Source organism: Halichoeres trimaculatus, unplaced genomic scaffold (assembly GCF_033239565.1).
Source record: "Halichoeres trimaculatus isolate MK-OKI-2021-1 unplaced genomic scaffold, fHalTri1.1 fHalTri1_scaffold_7, whole genome shotgun sequence".
NCBI lineage: Eukaryota > Metazoa > Chordata > Actinopteri > Labriformes > Labridae > Halichoeres > Halichoeres trimaculatus.
This window is the reverse complement of record NW_027437185.1, coordinates 35,142,353-35,159,114: the sequence shown is the minus strand read 5'-3', so window position 1 is coordinate 35,159,114 and position 16,762 is coordinate 35,142,353. Positions and strand designations below refer to the sequence as shown.

At 42.1% G+C, this 16,762-nt stretch overlaps 1 protein-coding gene across 1 annotated transcript; it reads right to left on the bottom strand.

The window, feature by feature from the left end:
- Window positions 1-476: 476 nt before the first annotated feature.
- On the bottom strand, window positions 477-2,320 carry LOC141793523 (E3 ubiquitin/ISG15 ligase TRIM25-like). Its single transcript, XM_074674291.1, has one exon. It carries the CDS (start codon window positions 2,318-2,320, stop codon window positions 599-601), a length of 1,722 nt encoding a protein of 573 aa, XP_074530392.1. The 3' UTR covers window positions 477-598.
- Window positions 2,321-16,762: the final 14,442 nt, after the last annotated feature.

Sequence of the window (16,762 nt, the reverse complement as noted above, 5' to 3'; positions counted from 1 at the left end):
TATAAATTCCATTTTATATTATCTCATGATGTTAACTTTTAATATTACATTTTTTTTCAAATAGTTTGTCAAAACATTTTTTTTCTTTTTTTTTTCTTTTCTTTTCTTTTTTTTTTTTTCGGATTGACTTAAAAAAACACATTTTTATGTCTTAAATTCTGGGTGGTATTTTGCATTTACCTGAAGACAAAAAAACAAAAACAAACAAACAAATAAAAGAACACCTGCTTTTTCGACATAAATATCTCATACAAACAGGAATCTGGAAAGTGAAGGAATTCCTGAAAATCTTTAATCATCTGGATAAAGAAATCCTGTTTGTACGATAAAGTTTCTCATAAAACAGGAAATTCTAAGATAAATAATTTCCTGTTTTTTTTTATGAGATAGTTAACTGTTAAACACAATATTTTTTTTATTTTTATTTTTTCCAGGTGAATGCAATATACCAACACACTATCTCATATTTTGGGCTTCCTAACATTTCACTTTTTCGGTCATACAATCCTTGTTATATTACCTCATGATGTTGATTTTTAATCTTATATTGGTCATTTTACTTTTCTTTTTGGTTGACTAAAAAAAATCACCTTTTTTTTTAATCAAATGGGTTTTTTAATAACTTTGTTTTTCTTGGTCTGGATGGTGCAGAGTATTCATTCCAGGTTAACTCAGCACTATCATCATAACCCCAAAGCCACAGTCCAGCGTGGAGCGGCTCAGTGAATGTGGTCTGGACTCTGTGGAGGAGAGTCATGGTTTCAGAGACGCTGTAGAAGGACAGAATACCTGCTCTGTGATCCAGGTACACTCCTATTTTGGAGGACCAGGGACCTGAGACCTTAGTCTTGATATTGTTGTGGTAAAATTCATAACAGTTGTAACACTCTAACCTCCAAGATTTGGCATTTTGTCCAAATAAGGAATGATCTCCTGATCTGCTGATACTCTTGTATGAGACTGCTACACCAACTCCACTCCCTTTCCACTCCACCTCCCAGTAACAACGTCCACTCAGACTCTCTGTACTCAGGACCTGACAATAATCAGTGAATCTGTCTGGATGACGAGAATAATACTGAGGTTGATCCGTCTGTGTTGCTTTTCTGCCTCCTTTAGATATTGAAATCTCTATTTCTGCTGTGTTTGGATCCAGAGTAAGTCGACATGAATATCTTAAGAAATCAGCTCTAGTCTGAGGCTCTGCTGGATCTGACAGTAAAACATCTACTCCAGCCGCTGCCTGTGAGACGTTTGTCCATGTGACTGTCAGAGCCTCCTGTAGCTGATCTCTGCCTGCTGACACAGCTGCTGTCACATCCTCAAAGTAGGCCAGAGGACGGGTCTTGATGCTGGATGAGTGAGCAGATCCACTGAGTGCTGACAGTGAGGGGTAGCTGTGGAGAAACTGGTTGTGGTCCTGTGTGTGTGAGAGCGTCTGCAGCTCAGCGTCTTTCCTCTTCAGCTCAGCGATCTCCTGCTCCAGCTTCTCCTGAAGCTCTTTGACTCGACTCACTTCAGTTTGCTGCTGGGATCTGACCCGCTGCTCCACGTCAGAGCCTCGTTTCTCCAGGAGACGGATCAGCTGGCTGAAGATCTTCTGGCTGTGCTCCACGGCTCCATCAGCCGAGCCATTGATAGCCTCCACCTCCTGTTGGAGCAGCTTCACGTCTTTCTCTCTGTCCTGGATTCTCTGTTGGATGTGAAGTCGACTCTCCTCCAGCTCTCTCTGCTTCTGGCTCCTTTCTGCTGCAGCTGAGACGGTGTCGTGGCCTTTGTGTTGGTCCACAGAGCAGAGGTAACAGATCGACTGCTGATCAGTACGGCAGAACAGCTTCATCACCTCATCGTGACGAGAGCAGATGTTCTCCTGGAGCCTCCTGGACGGCTCCACCAGCTTGTGTCTCTCATAGGCCGGAGATTCATGATGAGGCTGGAGGTGTTTCTGACAAAAGGAGATCAAACAGACCTGACAGGACTTGATGGCTTTGAGTTTCCTCCCGCTGCAGACGTCACAGGCCACATCTTCAGGTCCAGCATAAGAGGGACGATCAGGAGCAGCTTGGAGTGAGCTCTTCTTCAGTTCCTGCAGCACGATCTCCAGCATGGTGTTTCTCAGCAGGACAGGCCTCAGGGTGAAGGTCTGCCTACACTGAGGACAGCTGTAGACCCTCTTCTCATCCTCTGTATCCCAGTGGCTTTGAATACAGCTCATACAGTAGTTGTGTCCACAGGAAACAGTCACCGGATCCCCCAGTAGATCCAAGCAGATGGAACAAGAGAAGGACTCCCGGTCCAGCTCCACTCCTTTCTGAGCCATTTCAACACTCGCTGTCCTGAACTGACTGAGTTTCTCTTTCTGAAAAGTGAAACTCCTCTGAGCTCTGATCTCAACAACATGTGTTTGAGCAGGACGAGAGGCCTGTCAGCTCAGCACATGTTGCTTAGACCCATCGTCACAGTGTAGATCTGAAGGGGAGGGACCAAGAGTGAGTGTGCAGAGTGGAGCTGGCTGGGAGAGACCAGGGAGGAGTTATCAGCTCTTTCCAGGAAGTGGAGCAGCGCTGTGGACAAGTGACTTTGTACCGTCACAAACAAGAAAGCAAAACACGGAGCTGATCAACTCGTTTTAAAGTTTGATCCTATAAACCATTTTTTTCCTCAACTTTTTCATCCCTGGGCCTCTTCCTAAAACTCTTCACTTTGTTCACAATATAAGAAAAAATATCTTGTAAAGCAGTTCAGCTGCTCTTACATTAGATCCATGATTCATATGAATTAACCCTTGAATAAATGGGTTATTAAGGGATGAGGAAACACTGAGTCTGAGCTGGGATTAAAACTCCTAAGATTAGAGATGTAATTAAAAATAAATCAATATTCATATATTTATTATTTACATCCAGAAAAAAAACATATTTATTTATTAATTTAATGACAAAAACATTAAATACTGATAATAATAATAACAATAATAACAATAATAATAATAATAATAATAATAATAATAATAATAATAATAATAATAATAATAATAAAAGTATTTAATGCTTTTTGGTTATAAATTAAATAAATAAAATTCAGTAATATATATTTTTTTCTGGATTTAAAGAAATCTGAATTTTAAGGAGATTCAGAGGCTGCAAAAGTTTCTTGATTAATAGATTATAAAGAGATGGGGAAACACTGAATCTGAGCAGGAATTTAAACTCCTAAGATTGAAGTTGTAATTAAAAAAAATCAATCAATTTCAAAATATTTACTAACAATAACTATTATTATTATGATAATTATATTTATTTTATTATATTATTATTATTATTTCTTTATTATTATTATTACAACTATTATCATCATCATCATCATCATCAACATTATTATTATTATTATCATTATTATTATTATTATTATTATTATTATTATGAATTAATGTTTTTGTTATTAGATAAATAAATAAATAAATAAATAAATAAATAAATAAATAAATAAATAAATAAATAAATAAATAAAATTCACTTTTTTTCTGGATTTAAAGAATTCTGAATCCTAAGGGGATTCAGAGGCTGCAAAAGTTTTACGGTCCTTCAGAGACTTACACCCTCAGGTTTGGGTTTAACCTGTCAGACGTCCTGTCACTTCTCTCATGTTGTGACCTTTGCCCTCTGTCTCTGGCATGTTTTTTTCCGTTGACCACTGCTGCAGATTTGTTTGCATGTCCTCGTTTGTTGTTCCAACCTGCCAGTGTGCTGTTAAGAACCGCCCTGAGCTCTGGATCCTGCAGGGTCTGCAGGTCAGCGGGGAGCTGAGAGCTGCAGAATCAACCTTTCTGTTGTTTTGTTGTTTTCGCCTCACCCTCCACCCACTGGGACCGGATCAGAGCATAAATGCATCACAAGCAGCAGCGGCAGCAGCAGCGGCGTTCAGGTCACCATCAGCAGGTTTACATTGTGCTAACAGCAGATTAACCAATCAGGGCGGTTCAGACGACTCTGCAGCACCTGCCAGCACAGCCTGAAGCATGCTCCACTCTGATTGGCTCGGCCTGAACTTTTAGGCTCTGAGGAGAGAAACTCATCAGCATTTTAAAGTGACATGTGACTCCTCTGATTGTTCTCCAGGAGGAACACAACCTGACCTCCTGACCTCTGCTCTGGAACAATCGTGCTCAAGAACCAACACTTTCTCCACCGTTTCCTCTGAATGTGATGAAAGAAAAGCTTCCTGTGCTGCAGCATGTCTGTCCTTTGTGTGTGCACTAGAAGGATTTTGCCTCAATCCTGAGTTTGCAAAACTTCTCCAGTATCAATACATTCGACAAACTTAAGTCTGCCATGTTTGTTTACTCCAAAGTCAAGTCTAAAATCAAGATTTCCTGTTCGGACAAAGAAGAAAATTTTTTAATCTTTCTGCATGCCCTTTTCTGTTGCTATTGTTGCTGGGCGGTGCAGCAGCTCTGTCTTTTTTGTACGTTTCTTGTAATTTTTTCGTCTCTTTTTTTGTAATTTCTTTGAACGACTTATTTGTTGGTCATGGACACCAAACTGATTGTGTCCTCACTGATATTTTTACTGTTTTTGCTCTTGTGTTTGTCTGGAGATCCTACATGTAACCATGGCTGCATTGTCTACATGTGAAATCAGCCATTAGCAGCCTGTAGCATGTCAATGCTAACTAGTGCAAGGCCTGATGTTTCCCCACAAGGTGAGGAGAAGGAGGAAGTGACGACATGGACCTGTCCTTCCATCCATCATTATTGGGAACGTAAGAGCTGTCTCCAATAAGATGGACGAGCTAGCCATGCTAAACCAGCCACAGAAGGAATACTTGAAGGCAGAATAGCATCATGCTATTCACAGACGTGGCTAACGGAGCTAACACCAGACACCAACGCCACATTGAGACTGAACAGACTCCTGAAGAAGCTCAGTTTGAAGAAGCAAAGTCTCAGGCTTGTTGCTCCTCACAGGCAGAAATAACGTGCGGCCTGCAGAGCATCTCTCCTCTCTTTGAGACGTGGAAGTTAAAGTCAGTTAAGTCTGTGACGCGTTAGCGCTCTACCTGACGGCGTTTAAATTAATGACGCGGCATTCCTTGAAAGTGCTGTAGTGCTGTTAATGGTGCTCATGGGGTGTTTAACTTCCTGTAAATGGTGCATCGCTGCAGCAGCTGACAGCAGAAAATGAAGGGACTTGGGATCATCAAGGTCAATGTGACGTCAGAGCCGTCTGGAACTGGCTCACGACCTTTAAAAGTGTGCAAAATTAGCAAAGCTGTCTGCTTCAGAAAGCCTTGAGGTAAGCAGGCTAAGATGTACTGTCCTGCCGTTCGGGGAGTGTGAGGGCGGAGCTTTATTTAGCAGGTGCAGTTTATTAGCCGTCATCAAATCCCCCTCCGAACGGGAACGGCTGACGAGGCAGAAAACCAGGAGACCCAAATAAGCTCAATCAACACAAGTGATAATATTTCATAACCCTGTGTGTGTGTGTGTGTGTGTGTCTCCTCTGTTTTCCAGACAGCAGCCCATTTTTCAGGCCCCTCGCTCGTCGCCCGTGCCGACCTCCGCAGGGTCACCGAAAGCCCCGCTGAGAGGAGACGAGTGGCGAGCGGCTCGGTGCCTTTGGAAAACCAGGGCGCCTCCTCTGTCTGTGTGTCCGAACAAGCAGCTGAGCGGCCAACACTCCGTGGGGTTCACAGCCAGGAAGTGTTCCAGTTATCTTATCCTTCCTTTGTAACAAGGAAAAGGAAGCAAGGGAAGGTGGCATGAGGAAAGAAGAAGGGAGTTTAGAGAGAGAAGGAGATGAACGAGGCACAACAGTGAGAAAAAAACTCAAAGAAAGACAAAAATGAAGGACAGAAACAGAAAGGGAAAGTAAAGGATTGAGAAAAGGCAGAAATTGGACTCAGACTTTAATCTCATGACATTACGTCCTAGTTTAGAGTTACATTACGGCTTTTCCAAACTTTTCTCGTGACATTCCTTCAATTTTTCACTGTTGAGCTCACAACAAAATTTTTCCATATTAAAGAGGCTGTGAGGAGGATCTGTTTGGAGTGCAGCGCCACCTTTTGGCCTAGAGTCTCTCTCTAAATTCGAAGATACCTTACACAGTCCTCACAGGATCTTGAATGCCAGCATCCTGATAGAAAGAAAAACGAATTCCTGAGATTTTCTTGATAGTTTAAGATTTCATACTGGACTCTGAGAATAAAAATCTGAATTCTAAGATTTGAGCTGAAGTTTTGAGACTTTACCCAGAACTGTAAGAGTAGTGTCAAACTTACTGCGTGGAATCTGAGGAAAACAGGAAAAAAAACACAAGGCCAACCTAAATTCTCCCAGTAAAATGAACTGTTTCACAGCTGAGTTTTTTTTTTTCTTAATGATGCCCCCTCTGGTGGTTTACTGTACTGCAGGCTCTTTGAGGAGTCTGTGCCAGCTGTTCTGGCGACTGTTGATGCTGTGTCAACTTTTCCTCACCGCCTTTGTTCCTGTCCTGTCAGCTATAATTCACTTCTTCGACTCTTTGGAGCCAGGACTGGAAGTGAGCGTTCCTGAAACCTTCCAGAAAAGTCTGTGAGATGTTCTTCACACTCACAGTGGCATCTCTACGGAAGAGGATTAGGGCCACTAAAAATAACAAAAAAAAAAAAAAAATTAAAAAGACATTAATTTTTTTTGTCTTTTTTTCTTTTCTTTTTGGGCTTAAAAAAAAAAAAAACAAAACTAAAGTTATAAAAAAAAGATTTATTTTTTATTTTTTTTTTATTTTTATTTTTTTTTAATGATGCCTTAATCCTCTTCTGTTTTTTTTTTTTTGTGAAAAAAAAAACAAAAACAAAAAACAAAAATAGTTTTTGTAATTGCTATTTTTGTCAGTGAAAAAGTCAGAATTTGGAGCTCAAAGTGGATTGTTTTTTTCTTTTCTTTTTTTTAAGTGGCCGTAATCCTCTTCATTTTTTCTGTGTGTGTGAAAAAAATACATCAATAAAAATGAATAAATAAAAATTAAAAATTAACCCCCCCCCCAAAAAAAGAAAATAAATAAATAAATAAATAAAAAATAAAAATTAATTGCTATTCTTGTCAGTGAAAAAGTCAGAATACGGAGATCACAGTCAGATTTCTGACTTTAAAAAAAATTGTAAAAAAAAGAAAAAAGAAAAAAGACTGGGTGTCTATTTTTTTAATCCTATATTTTTCTGAGAAAAAATGTCTTTTTTCCAACTTAATCTCAGAATTCTGAAGTCTGAATTGTTGAGACATTTCTTCCATCTGAATGAAACTCCTTCTCCTTAGAGGTGAATCTGACGTCCATCTTTCCCTCCAACAGTCTTACTCGTTGTCTTCATGTAACAGTGAGCTGTTTTCCTTCTGCTGAATCTGCACTCTCAGTTGACGCCGCTCTCTGCGTTTAATATTCACGTTTCTGCAGCTCCTGAACACAGCTTTTTCCCTCCTCTTTTGTTCCTAATCCTCCTCTCTGCTATCACCTGAGAGAATTCCCCAAACATCACCTGCTTTTGTTCCTGCGCGCTTTATATTTTCCTCCCTCTCTGTCCTTTTTTTTAATTTCTCCTTCCTGTGATTGAATTGTGTTTTGCAAAGCACCGGAGGCAGAGGAATTTTCGCTCGTATCCGTACATGAGAGCACACAAAGGACGCCGTTGTTGGTAGTCTAATGGGAATGTTAAGTACGAGCAGTCAGAGCCGTCTTTTATCTCGGGTATTTACAACTCTGTCACAAGCAGCAGGATTTGGAAGCTGAGGGGAAGAAGAGGCATCTTTTTTTTTCTCCTCTTCCTTTCTTTTCTTTTTTGTTTTTTTGATCCCTGCCCGGATGCTCCAGCTTTCATCTCTCTCTGTGCTCTTAAGTGAGCGGCCCGCTGTTTGCAGAGAGAAACAGAATCAAAGCCAATGATTAGAAAGAAGTATTTGCTGAGGTTTAGGGGGGAAATAAATAAAAGGAACGTCGTACAAAGAAGCAAACAGTGGAGGAGAAAGTTAAATTTACAATCTCCAAAAAGTAGCTCTCTGCAGGAGCCGTGGCCTCCAGCAGCTCCTTCTCGTCACGGCGCGGGGTAATCCTCTCTTTGTTCACAGAAACAGAAATGTTGCTTTAAAAAACACTCCACGCTCTACGTTATTTCGCTCTTTCAGCTCCTGCTCTGGCCTCCTCGCAGCCTGGACGGTGCGGTCTGTCTGATCCATCCACGGCTCGCCTGCAGCAGGAAGCAGGCTCTACCTCCTGCGCTCCTCGGGGCCTCCTCACCTCCAGCTCCTGGATCTGTTCTTACAATAAAGTACAGTAGCTTACAGCACTGGGTCGAGCTGGGTTCAGCATGTGGGCCGCCCAGTTCCCGCAGATAACGTGGAATTACACGGCTAAGCTATCCAGCCGCAGCGTGAAGGAGGAAGAACCTGAGGGGAGTTTTAACTGGATGTCACCGGGGAGTGCCGGGCTTTAATGGAGGCCACTGAGGGTCGATGGGGAGCAAACCGAGCAGAAGGTCAAAGATTGTCTGAGTCCAGTTGAGCCGTGTGTGTGTGAGAGGTTAACTTACAGAGGAAGAAAGCGCTGTGAGGAAGAAAAAGAGGAAGAAGAGAAGCACAGCTCCCCCGCCGTCGAGCGCCGCTCTGCCCCCCTTGATGCTAATCCTCTGAAAGCTGTTTTCTAGCGAGGATTAGTGCCAGCGAGAACAAGGCTTAGAGCTCTCCGCCGAGCAGAGATGAGAAATCGAATACAGGTGCTTGTCGGGGGCTGAGCCCGATGACTTTTCTGTGTGCAATATCATACGGGGCGGAGGGGGTGGTGGGGTGGTGGGGGGTAGCGCTCACCGCACCAGCTGCTGTTACATCCTTCAGGGCGATATTGTTGGAATTCAGGCCAATGCTGACTCGTGCAGAACGCAGAAAAGGATCCCGTGAAGCTCAGAGGATCCTCCAACCCACAAATCACAACCTCTCCTCTGTGCACAGCAGAGACTGGGATGTTCTGCTCCTCAGACCGGCAGGAAGAGACTTCTCATGAGAAGCTATGTCTGAATAATCCAGAGTGTGACGAGTCATCACTTTTGGAGTCTGATCGTCTCAGCGTTGTTGATGACATTTACTGTTGCTTCACAGAAGAGGTTGATGTTGTCTTATGCTCTACATGCTTCTGTGTTGCCCTGCAGTTCCCCTCCAAAACACCAGGGGGCAGTGTGATCTGTATGAGATCATCTATTTGTGCACCTGCTACAGTTTCTTCTACCGCACAGTGACTCTGAGCGTTTCATGTCAAACTGAAGCCGATACACGCCGATGTTTATCCACTGTCTCATACTGAGCGACTCTGCTGCTAAGTTTAGAGAGTTTTCAGACGTTGGCAACAAATCTTTTTCTGGCATAAGAGCACCTGTTGGTCTTACTCTTTTCATCGAGCTGCCGTGTTCCGCTTCTCTCCTGCACAGCAGTCCCTCCCAGCTGCAGCCAGAGCAGGTGACTACATAATGATGAATCCAGCATTAACAGAGTGTCTCTGTAAAAGGAGCAGGGTTGATATTGGACATTGAACAACAACAAAAAGAATCAACGGAAGAAAGTTCATTTGTACAGTGGCTCTGCTCGTTTCTGATTGGTCGGGACAAAACCAACCCCACATTCAAGCTCACAAAGTGAGGAACAAACAACTGTATAGTCTGCCCATCTGTTTCTTAAATTCTTCTTTGAGTTCATGAGGTTGTGAGACAATTTTTCAAACACTCTGACATGAATAAATATAAAAGTTCTGGTTCTGATTCTCGGTCCGGTTCAGTTTCTGATGAGCAGCTGCGTGGCGTAGAGGAAGCTCAGGTTGATTTCAGCAGATTATTCTGGATTTGATGTGGAGGAAAAAATGAATGATCAAAGTCTGAAATGTGGAGGAGGGAGCCTCTAATTACAGAAAGAGAGAGTTTGGGTGACTGTACTCTGTTAGCAGCTAATGACTCTGTGTGTAAGAGTGTGTGTTTCTGTGTGTGTGTGTGATATTAAACCTGATGCAGCAGAACAAACACACAGCATGCTCCGCGTTACCAAAATAAACTCAGCTCGTCCTTGTTCAGGGGATTATTTCCTGTCATGATCTGCTGTTTTACACTTTTTCCAGGCAGCCAGCTGGAGTATGTATACCTGTACGTGTGTGTGTGTGTGTGTGAGTGTGTGTGTGTGTGTGCTGCCTCCCCCGGGGTCGGCGGCTCGGCACTTGTAATGCATGGCTGTGCTCACCTGTTCGACACCGGAGACGCATCGCCTCCATCGCCGCAGCTGTAAGACGGATGAGGAGGAGAAACAGCAGCATCGGCGCTCCTGGAGGTGACCCAGCCGGAGCTCCACGCCGGGCGGAGAGGACGGTGACAGGAAGGTCGACGGTTAAAGGTGCCTTTGAGCAAGGCACTGCTGTTTTTGGAGACAGCTGACGAGAGACAGGACATGTTGGACGCCAGTGAAGATGAGACAAATGAGTCTTCCTTGACGCCCGAAGTCTACATCAGAATGTGGTCCGAGAAACTTTACACTATGGCGTCCAGCAGGATGTGATTTCACTGATTTTCTCTTTCATTTGAGATCTCTGCTCTGGTTTCTTCCAAACCTCACGGAACATTTTTATCTTTTATTTAGAAAAAATATTGAATTAAGACAAAAAAGAAAGAAAAAATGTCCTCACTGATTGATTTCTGGTCCAACTGTCATCTTCCTGTCTGATGTTACAACTGTTATCTCTTATCTCTTAACATTCTAAATTATTTGTGAATCTAATAAAAATTGTGGTAAAAATGATACTAATAGTGTTTTTTTTTTAAACTTTAATCTTGATTGATTTTCTACTTTAAATGTAGAATCTGCAAGGTTTCCCCAATTGTCCCCTCTGGGCCTCTATACATGTGTGTCAGTGTCTGTGTCTGCCTCAAACCCCCTCCTCTGCCTGGATGCTGATGTTTTAGTTGGATTAAGATGTTTCTGGGTAGAGTAAGCATGTTTACATCAGACAATCACAGCGTACCCAGGGCGCATGTGACTCTGCGTGCTGATTAGCTAGTGGTTTAAGCTAATCAGAGAAAAACTCAACCAAAGTGAAACAAAACACTAAACAAATAAAGCTTTTCCTCAAAAGAGGGTGAAGCTTGGCACAGGACCAGTAGTAATGCAAGTTAGCTTTCTGCTAACCATTTATGTGTCAAGTACCCGTGATTAGCTTGTGCTAACATGCTAAGTCAGGTGCACGGCTCTCGAGTCTTTCCCACGTAGAAACCGCTAGCATATCAATGCAATTTCCCATATATGTTAGCATCAAGCTAGCAATAAACCATTCCCTTATCTTTTCTTGACATTATGCTGGAGCTGCCAGATCTTATGACAACTAGTCTGCTCCAGCTATCTTAGCTTAGCAGTTAGCTAACAGTTTCCCAAGAAAACTCTGATTCAGGATTTCCTGTTTGAATTTTTACTGAAGAACTGAACTCACAAAGAAATGTACATTACTCTCTGACAAGAGGTTCCTATTCAATACATTAAAAATAGTAAAAATCTACTTATTTACCAAAAATGATTTAAATAAAATGGCGCTAGCTTGATGCTAACCAATATGGGAATTGCACTGATACGCTAGCGGTTAGCATTAATTGGTACAACTTTGGTTTCAGACTAGAACTTCAACTTTCATCACAGAAACATATCAAAGTTAGTCTTTGTTAATGATACTGATGCTTCATGACTATGGCAAGGTTCCAAACAGGTCAGAATATTGCAATAACCACTTCTAGACACTAGAGGGCCTACTGTAGTCAATAATTTATAACAAAATAGTACAGTAGCGTCACTTGACGTGTTCATTTTTATCTATTAACATCCAGAAATATCCAGAACCAGTGACCAATTTCATATTTATTTACTTATAAACTCAAATAAATGTTGTTGACATAGAAAACCAGTAGCAACAGAAATCACTGAAGGTCACATTTTGCTCCAAGAAGGCTGAAGTGCTCTAAGGTGAGAACAAGTCCAGAGAATAATCCTGAACAACCAGCTGATAATAACACTGAGAGATGTTTCCCCCTACAAACTAAGTCTCTGTAGCTGCTCTATGTTTACTTATTTCCAAATAAACGCACCGATTTGCAGAGTTTCTGTCAGAATAAACAAGTGGAATAATCTTCTTTGACAGCCATACTGTCTGACAGAGCATGTCACAGATATTGTCACACTCAGAGGAATAAAAATAAAATCCTGATATGGTCTTTTATTTGGGAGACGTCAAACAGCTGTCCCTTTTCTGACACGGCAGACGGGAAACCAGGCGTTTTAATCCACTGACTCTGTTGCATCAGGCTGCTTTATGGCTGAAGACGTGCTGTCTGATCCGTGCTAAAGGGATAAATGTACCTTTTAGAATCCAGAGATCCTCACACTGACCTCCTCTGCTCTTTATTTCTGTCATTCATGACAAAAATAAACCTCAAGTTTTATGTTCAGGTCACAAAATGTCACATTTTCACAGGCACTTAACATTTAACATCTCTGTATCAAAGCGTGAAGACGAGGTCCTGTTCTTCTTCTCCTTCTTCTTCTTCTTCTTCTCTGCTCAGTGTGTTTGAACTTCACAGGATGAAGTGTGTTGTTCTGCTGATGGAAATGGGTCCATTGGGCTCCAAATGGAGTGAGGCCGCTCACATGTGAATCAGAAAACAGGACGTTTGATAAATCAATTTTCTCACAACAATCACGGAAAAGTTTGACCTCAAGGAAAACTCAAAATCTTGATGGAGCCTCGTCAACATAAATGAGCGATTTGATTGGCGGGCCTCCAGACGCTTAAACTCTGTGATTTGGTCGGGACCATCAGTTATTCTGTGTCTGAGTTTTTTTGTTCCCGTGGGAGTGGAAAAACAGTCAAAGTGTTACAAAATTTTGTCTGAAAAAAGTGTGTCTGTTGTATTCTATAGTTGTGAAAAGGGCTTTCTAAAGTTTAAGAAAAAAAAAGTTGAATAAAAAAGTTGAAATTTCTGAAACTGATGTCACAGATAAATTGATATTTAGGGATTTTGAATTTTGAAAAAAGAGATTACAGTCAAACAAAAAGTTGGAAAGTTATGAGATGAAGGTAGGTTACTTGTAATGTTCTTAGATTAAAGTCGGAAAAATGTGTGGGAATGTTTTGAGATTAAATGATGAAATCAAGAGAAAAAATAAAAGATAAAGAATAAAATGTTACGGCATGAAAGGTAGGGTCTGCAGAGATTTTGGTAACTTGTTAGTAAACGCAACGTTCAAACTGGGCTCCTCCTTTTTGGCTCAGTGCCAGCTGCAGCCCACACCCACAGCATCTAACTGTGACAACATGAACACACTCACTAGCCCAGCAACTTTGGTATAACGTTTCTTATTGATTCTCAACAGGAACTGCTTTCCGATTCCCATTAGTAGTGATTGGCCCACAGAGCGGGATCGCGTTTCCTGTATTCACAACACTTCCTCTCCTCCTTGTCTGCTCTTCGTCTCCTTCCTTGTAATAGTTGCTTTCTCCTAAGCATCAACATACTTCAGCTTCAATAATACAGAATATGTTCAAAGTTGATGTGGAAGAAGCAGGAAATGTAGGTGATCTGATGATCATATTGACCACACTGCTGCCCTCATGTGTTTGGGAGGAGTACTGCAGAAAGACGTGGACGCATCATTGCCAGAGTCAAGCTCAAGACTGAGTCTGAGTCTGCACAGAGTTAGAATAAACAGTGGAGGGTATAGTTTGTAAGGAAAAAAAAAAAAAGATAAAAGCAGGAAAGATGAGAAGTCCTGTTTTGTCCGCAGGGGGCGCCAAACTCAGCCCAAACTGAAACTTTCTGAAGCTGAAAACTCTTCATGAAAGTATCACTGAGGTGAAAGCTGTGGGTCCTCTGTGGAAGTTTCACTCCGTGGGGCTCGCTGATGTTTCCTCCTCCTGCTCGATCCACTTTCCCCCCGTGCTGCAGAGCAGAGTGAAGCCAAAGGCCACAAGCCATCAGCCGTTCATCAATACGTGATAACCTTTGTATGAGACGCACCACGCCTCCATCTGCACACATAAACAACGCGCCTGGTCGATAGCACCCACTTCGATTAGAGTAAAAGTGCAGCGACGCCTTGCAGACTCCTGCTGTTTCTTAACTTTGCAATTAGCTGAGGCCTGGTGGCCACGCCCCCCTGCTGTGCCCTGCCAATCACAGCCACCGCTTCACTTCCTGCCCCCCTCTGCTGCAGACAGCCAGCAGCCTCAGTGAGTCCAGCCTGAGCTCGCCATCGTTAGCGAGCAGTGGGCGGTGCTTCTCGTTAGTGTCCTTATTAACGAGCTGCAGGGCCTCTAATTAAACGGCTCAGTGGCCGTCGCGCGGCTCCTCTTTGTGTCTCAGGTAGCACCTGAATGGAGCGGTTTGTTTGCTGCACGCCCCAACAAGCACCTGAAACTCCACGGTGCAGACATCCAGCTCTGATGAGGCAACAGGTTTCCTGACCTGCTGTTTGCTTCAGGGCGCTGACAGCTGGATCCGCTTATGATGACTCTGATGAGTCACAGAAATCTCAGTCTGGAGCTGCTCACGACGAGCAAGGAAGAAGAAAAACCAGCTGCAGATGTGCACGACGAGAAAACTTAGACAGCACAACACAAGCAAGAGTGTGAAACAGCTGTTTCTGCATCCAATGCTTAAAAAATAAACCGGTCCAAGTTAAAATAAGAAGACAAGAGGAAGGATTTAAACCAGCAGAGGGCGCTCCCTGTCTGTCTCTCTCACATGTATCCGATTTCAGCGTGCAGGCGAGTCACCAAAGAAGAATTCAAGTCGAGTTATTATTGATAAAGAAATTTTCATCACCAGCAGAGCGTCTATTTAGCATTGATTACAGTGACCCCCTGTGGTCAGAATTGGTGGTGTTTACCCGAGAAAAAGACTCCATTTCCCATGAGCACCATCACCCACTTTTGTAAAGACGTGACCCTTTCCAAGGCTTGTATTTGTTTTGGAGAGCAGATTTTCTTCTTAACTCTACTTGTCTTTATTCAAGACAACTTTTACCAGAATGCAAAGTGACGAGGAAACATATTTGTATGTTGCTATGTAGCGCTGTTGTTTAAATGCAACAACAAGAAAACATTCATGCAAGAAAGTAGCAGCAACAAGTTTTTTCTTTGCAGTAAAAGAAAAAAGTGACTGAAACAGGAGCCAGACTTCTTCCTCTGTAACGGCTGCTGAATGTGAAGCTGAAGATGCACGTCGCACCCACTGGGGATGCTGAGACCGTAGTCTGTGTATAGCGTGGACAGCGTGGCTCCTCCTTTTAACATTCTACGGCTTTAAAGCCAAAATACCCCTGTCACAGCAAGGATGAAGACAGTATTTTAATTTTGGGTAGGCCTTAAATTACAAAAGTTAGGAGAAAACTGTTACTATACAGATATAGACGCAGTAGATTTGGTTCCTTTTTGCTCCTAAAATATTTGATAGCATCTCATAATATTTTAGTGCATTACACGGCAACAACTCTCAATGTATTTGGGCACGGAGTAGTGCTCTAACGCACCAATGGGCTGCGCCGCCTCAACTTTCCATGTATCATTGGCTGTTAAAGCAGCAGCATTAACCACAGTTAAATCAAAGACAAAAATCTACAATCTTTCCTGAAATCATTCTCTAGCCCTACCAGTAAAACATGAGGCTGAATGAGTCATAACTTTTTTTACCAACAGGCTAAAAAATTGCCAAACTTGGCTTAATTTACAAACACTACTAATAGCAAAACGAGTGAGAAAACTTTATACTGTTCCTCTTTAAAAAACAAAGAAAGAAAGAAAGAAAAAATCTAATATTTTCAAAGAAAAGTTTGGGTTGGACCTGGGACCATTCAGCCCACCCATGACGCTGCCCTGTGTCAAAGGCGCCCCCATTGTGAAGCTAGAGTCTTTGCAGTCGAAACTCTGGCTGTTTTCCAAACCACCTACTACACCAGCAGTGCCTACTACTTTGGCTAAAATTCATTTTGTTGTAGTCTTTGTGCAAAAACCCGCAAAAACTGCAGTATGCCAAAAAATCCCCAGATGTCAGAGTGATTCATACTGTTACTCCTTCAATGCACAGTGCTAACACTGCTTATCTGTGCAGGTGGCAGGTTTTGATGAATTACCGCCATCTACTGGACTGAGTTAGCATTGTAACTACAATACAACAACACTAAGGTTAGATAGTGTTACTGTAAGATAGGAGTGAAGTGATGCAAAAGAAAGAGGTACCTCTTGTTACTTCTGGTTATAAGGTGTTTACTTCTACTAATTCATGAAAGCCCAAATAAGAAATAAATTAGGGGCCTGACCTGCCGATACCGATCTTAATATTTTATTTTTTATAACTGACAGCATATACCTTCAATGTTCCAATCTTATTGTTCCGTCAATAAAAATCCCCTATATCAGTAAATGATATACCTTTTGGTGTAAGATTAAAAATCAAGTGTGATGATTCTGCTATGATATGATGATTAACAACAAAACTAAAATGCCAAAACTACCCGAAGTTTGTGTTTTACATTTATTATAAAGGCAAATAAAATCCATCACCTGTAGTTCCATTTTCTGATACTGAAAACCAGAGTAGTAAACTACAAAACAAACCCAACAGACTACATGTGACATTCACATGTCGTATGTCGCAAGCGGTTTTAAGTGGTTTTAAAAACATCCTATAGGGGGGGTCTGAGAGAATCTGAGTGGAGCAGGAC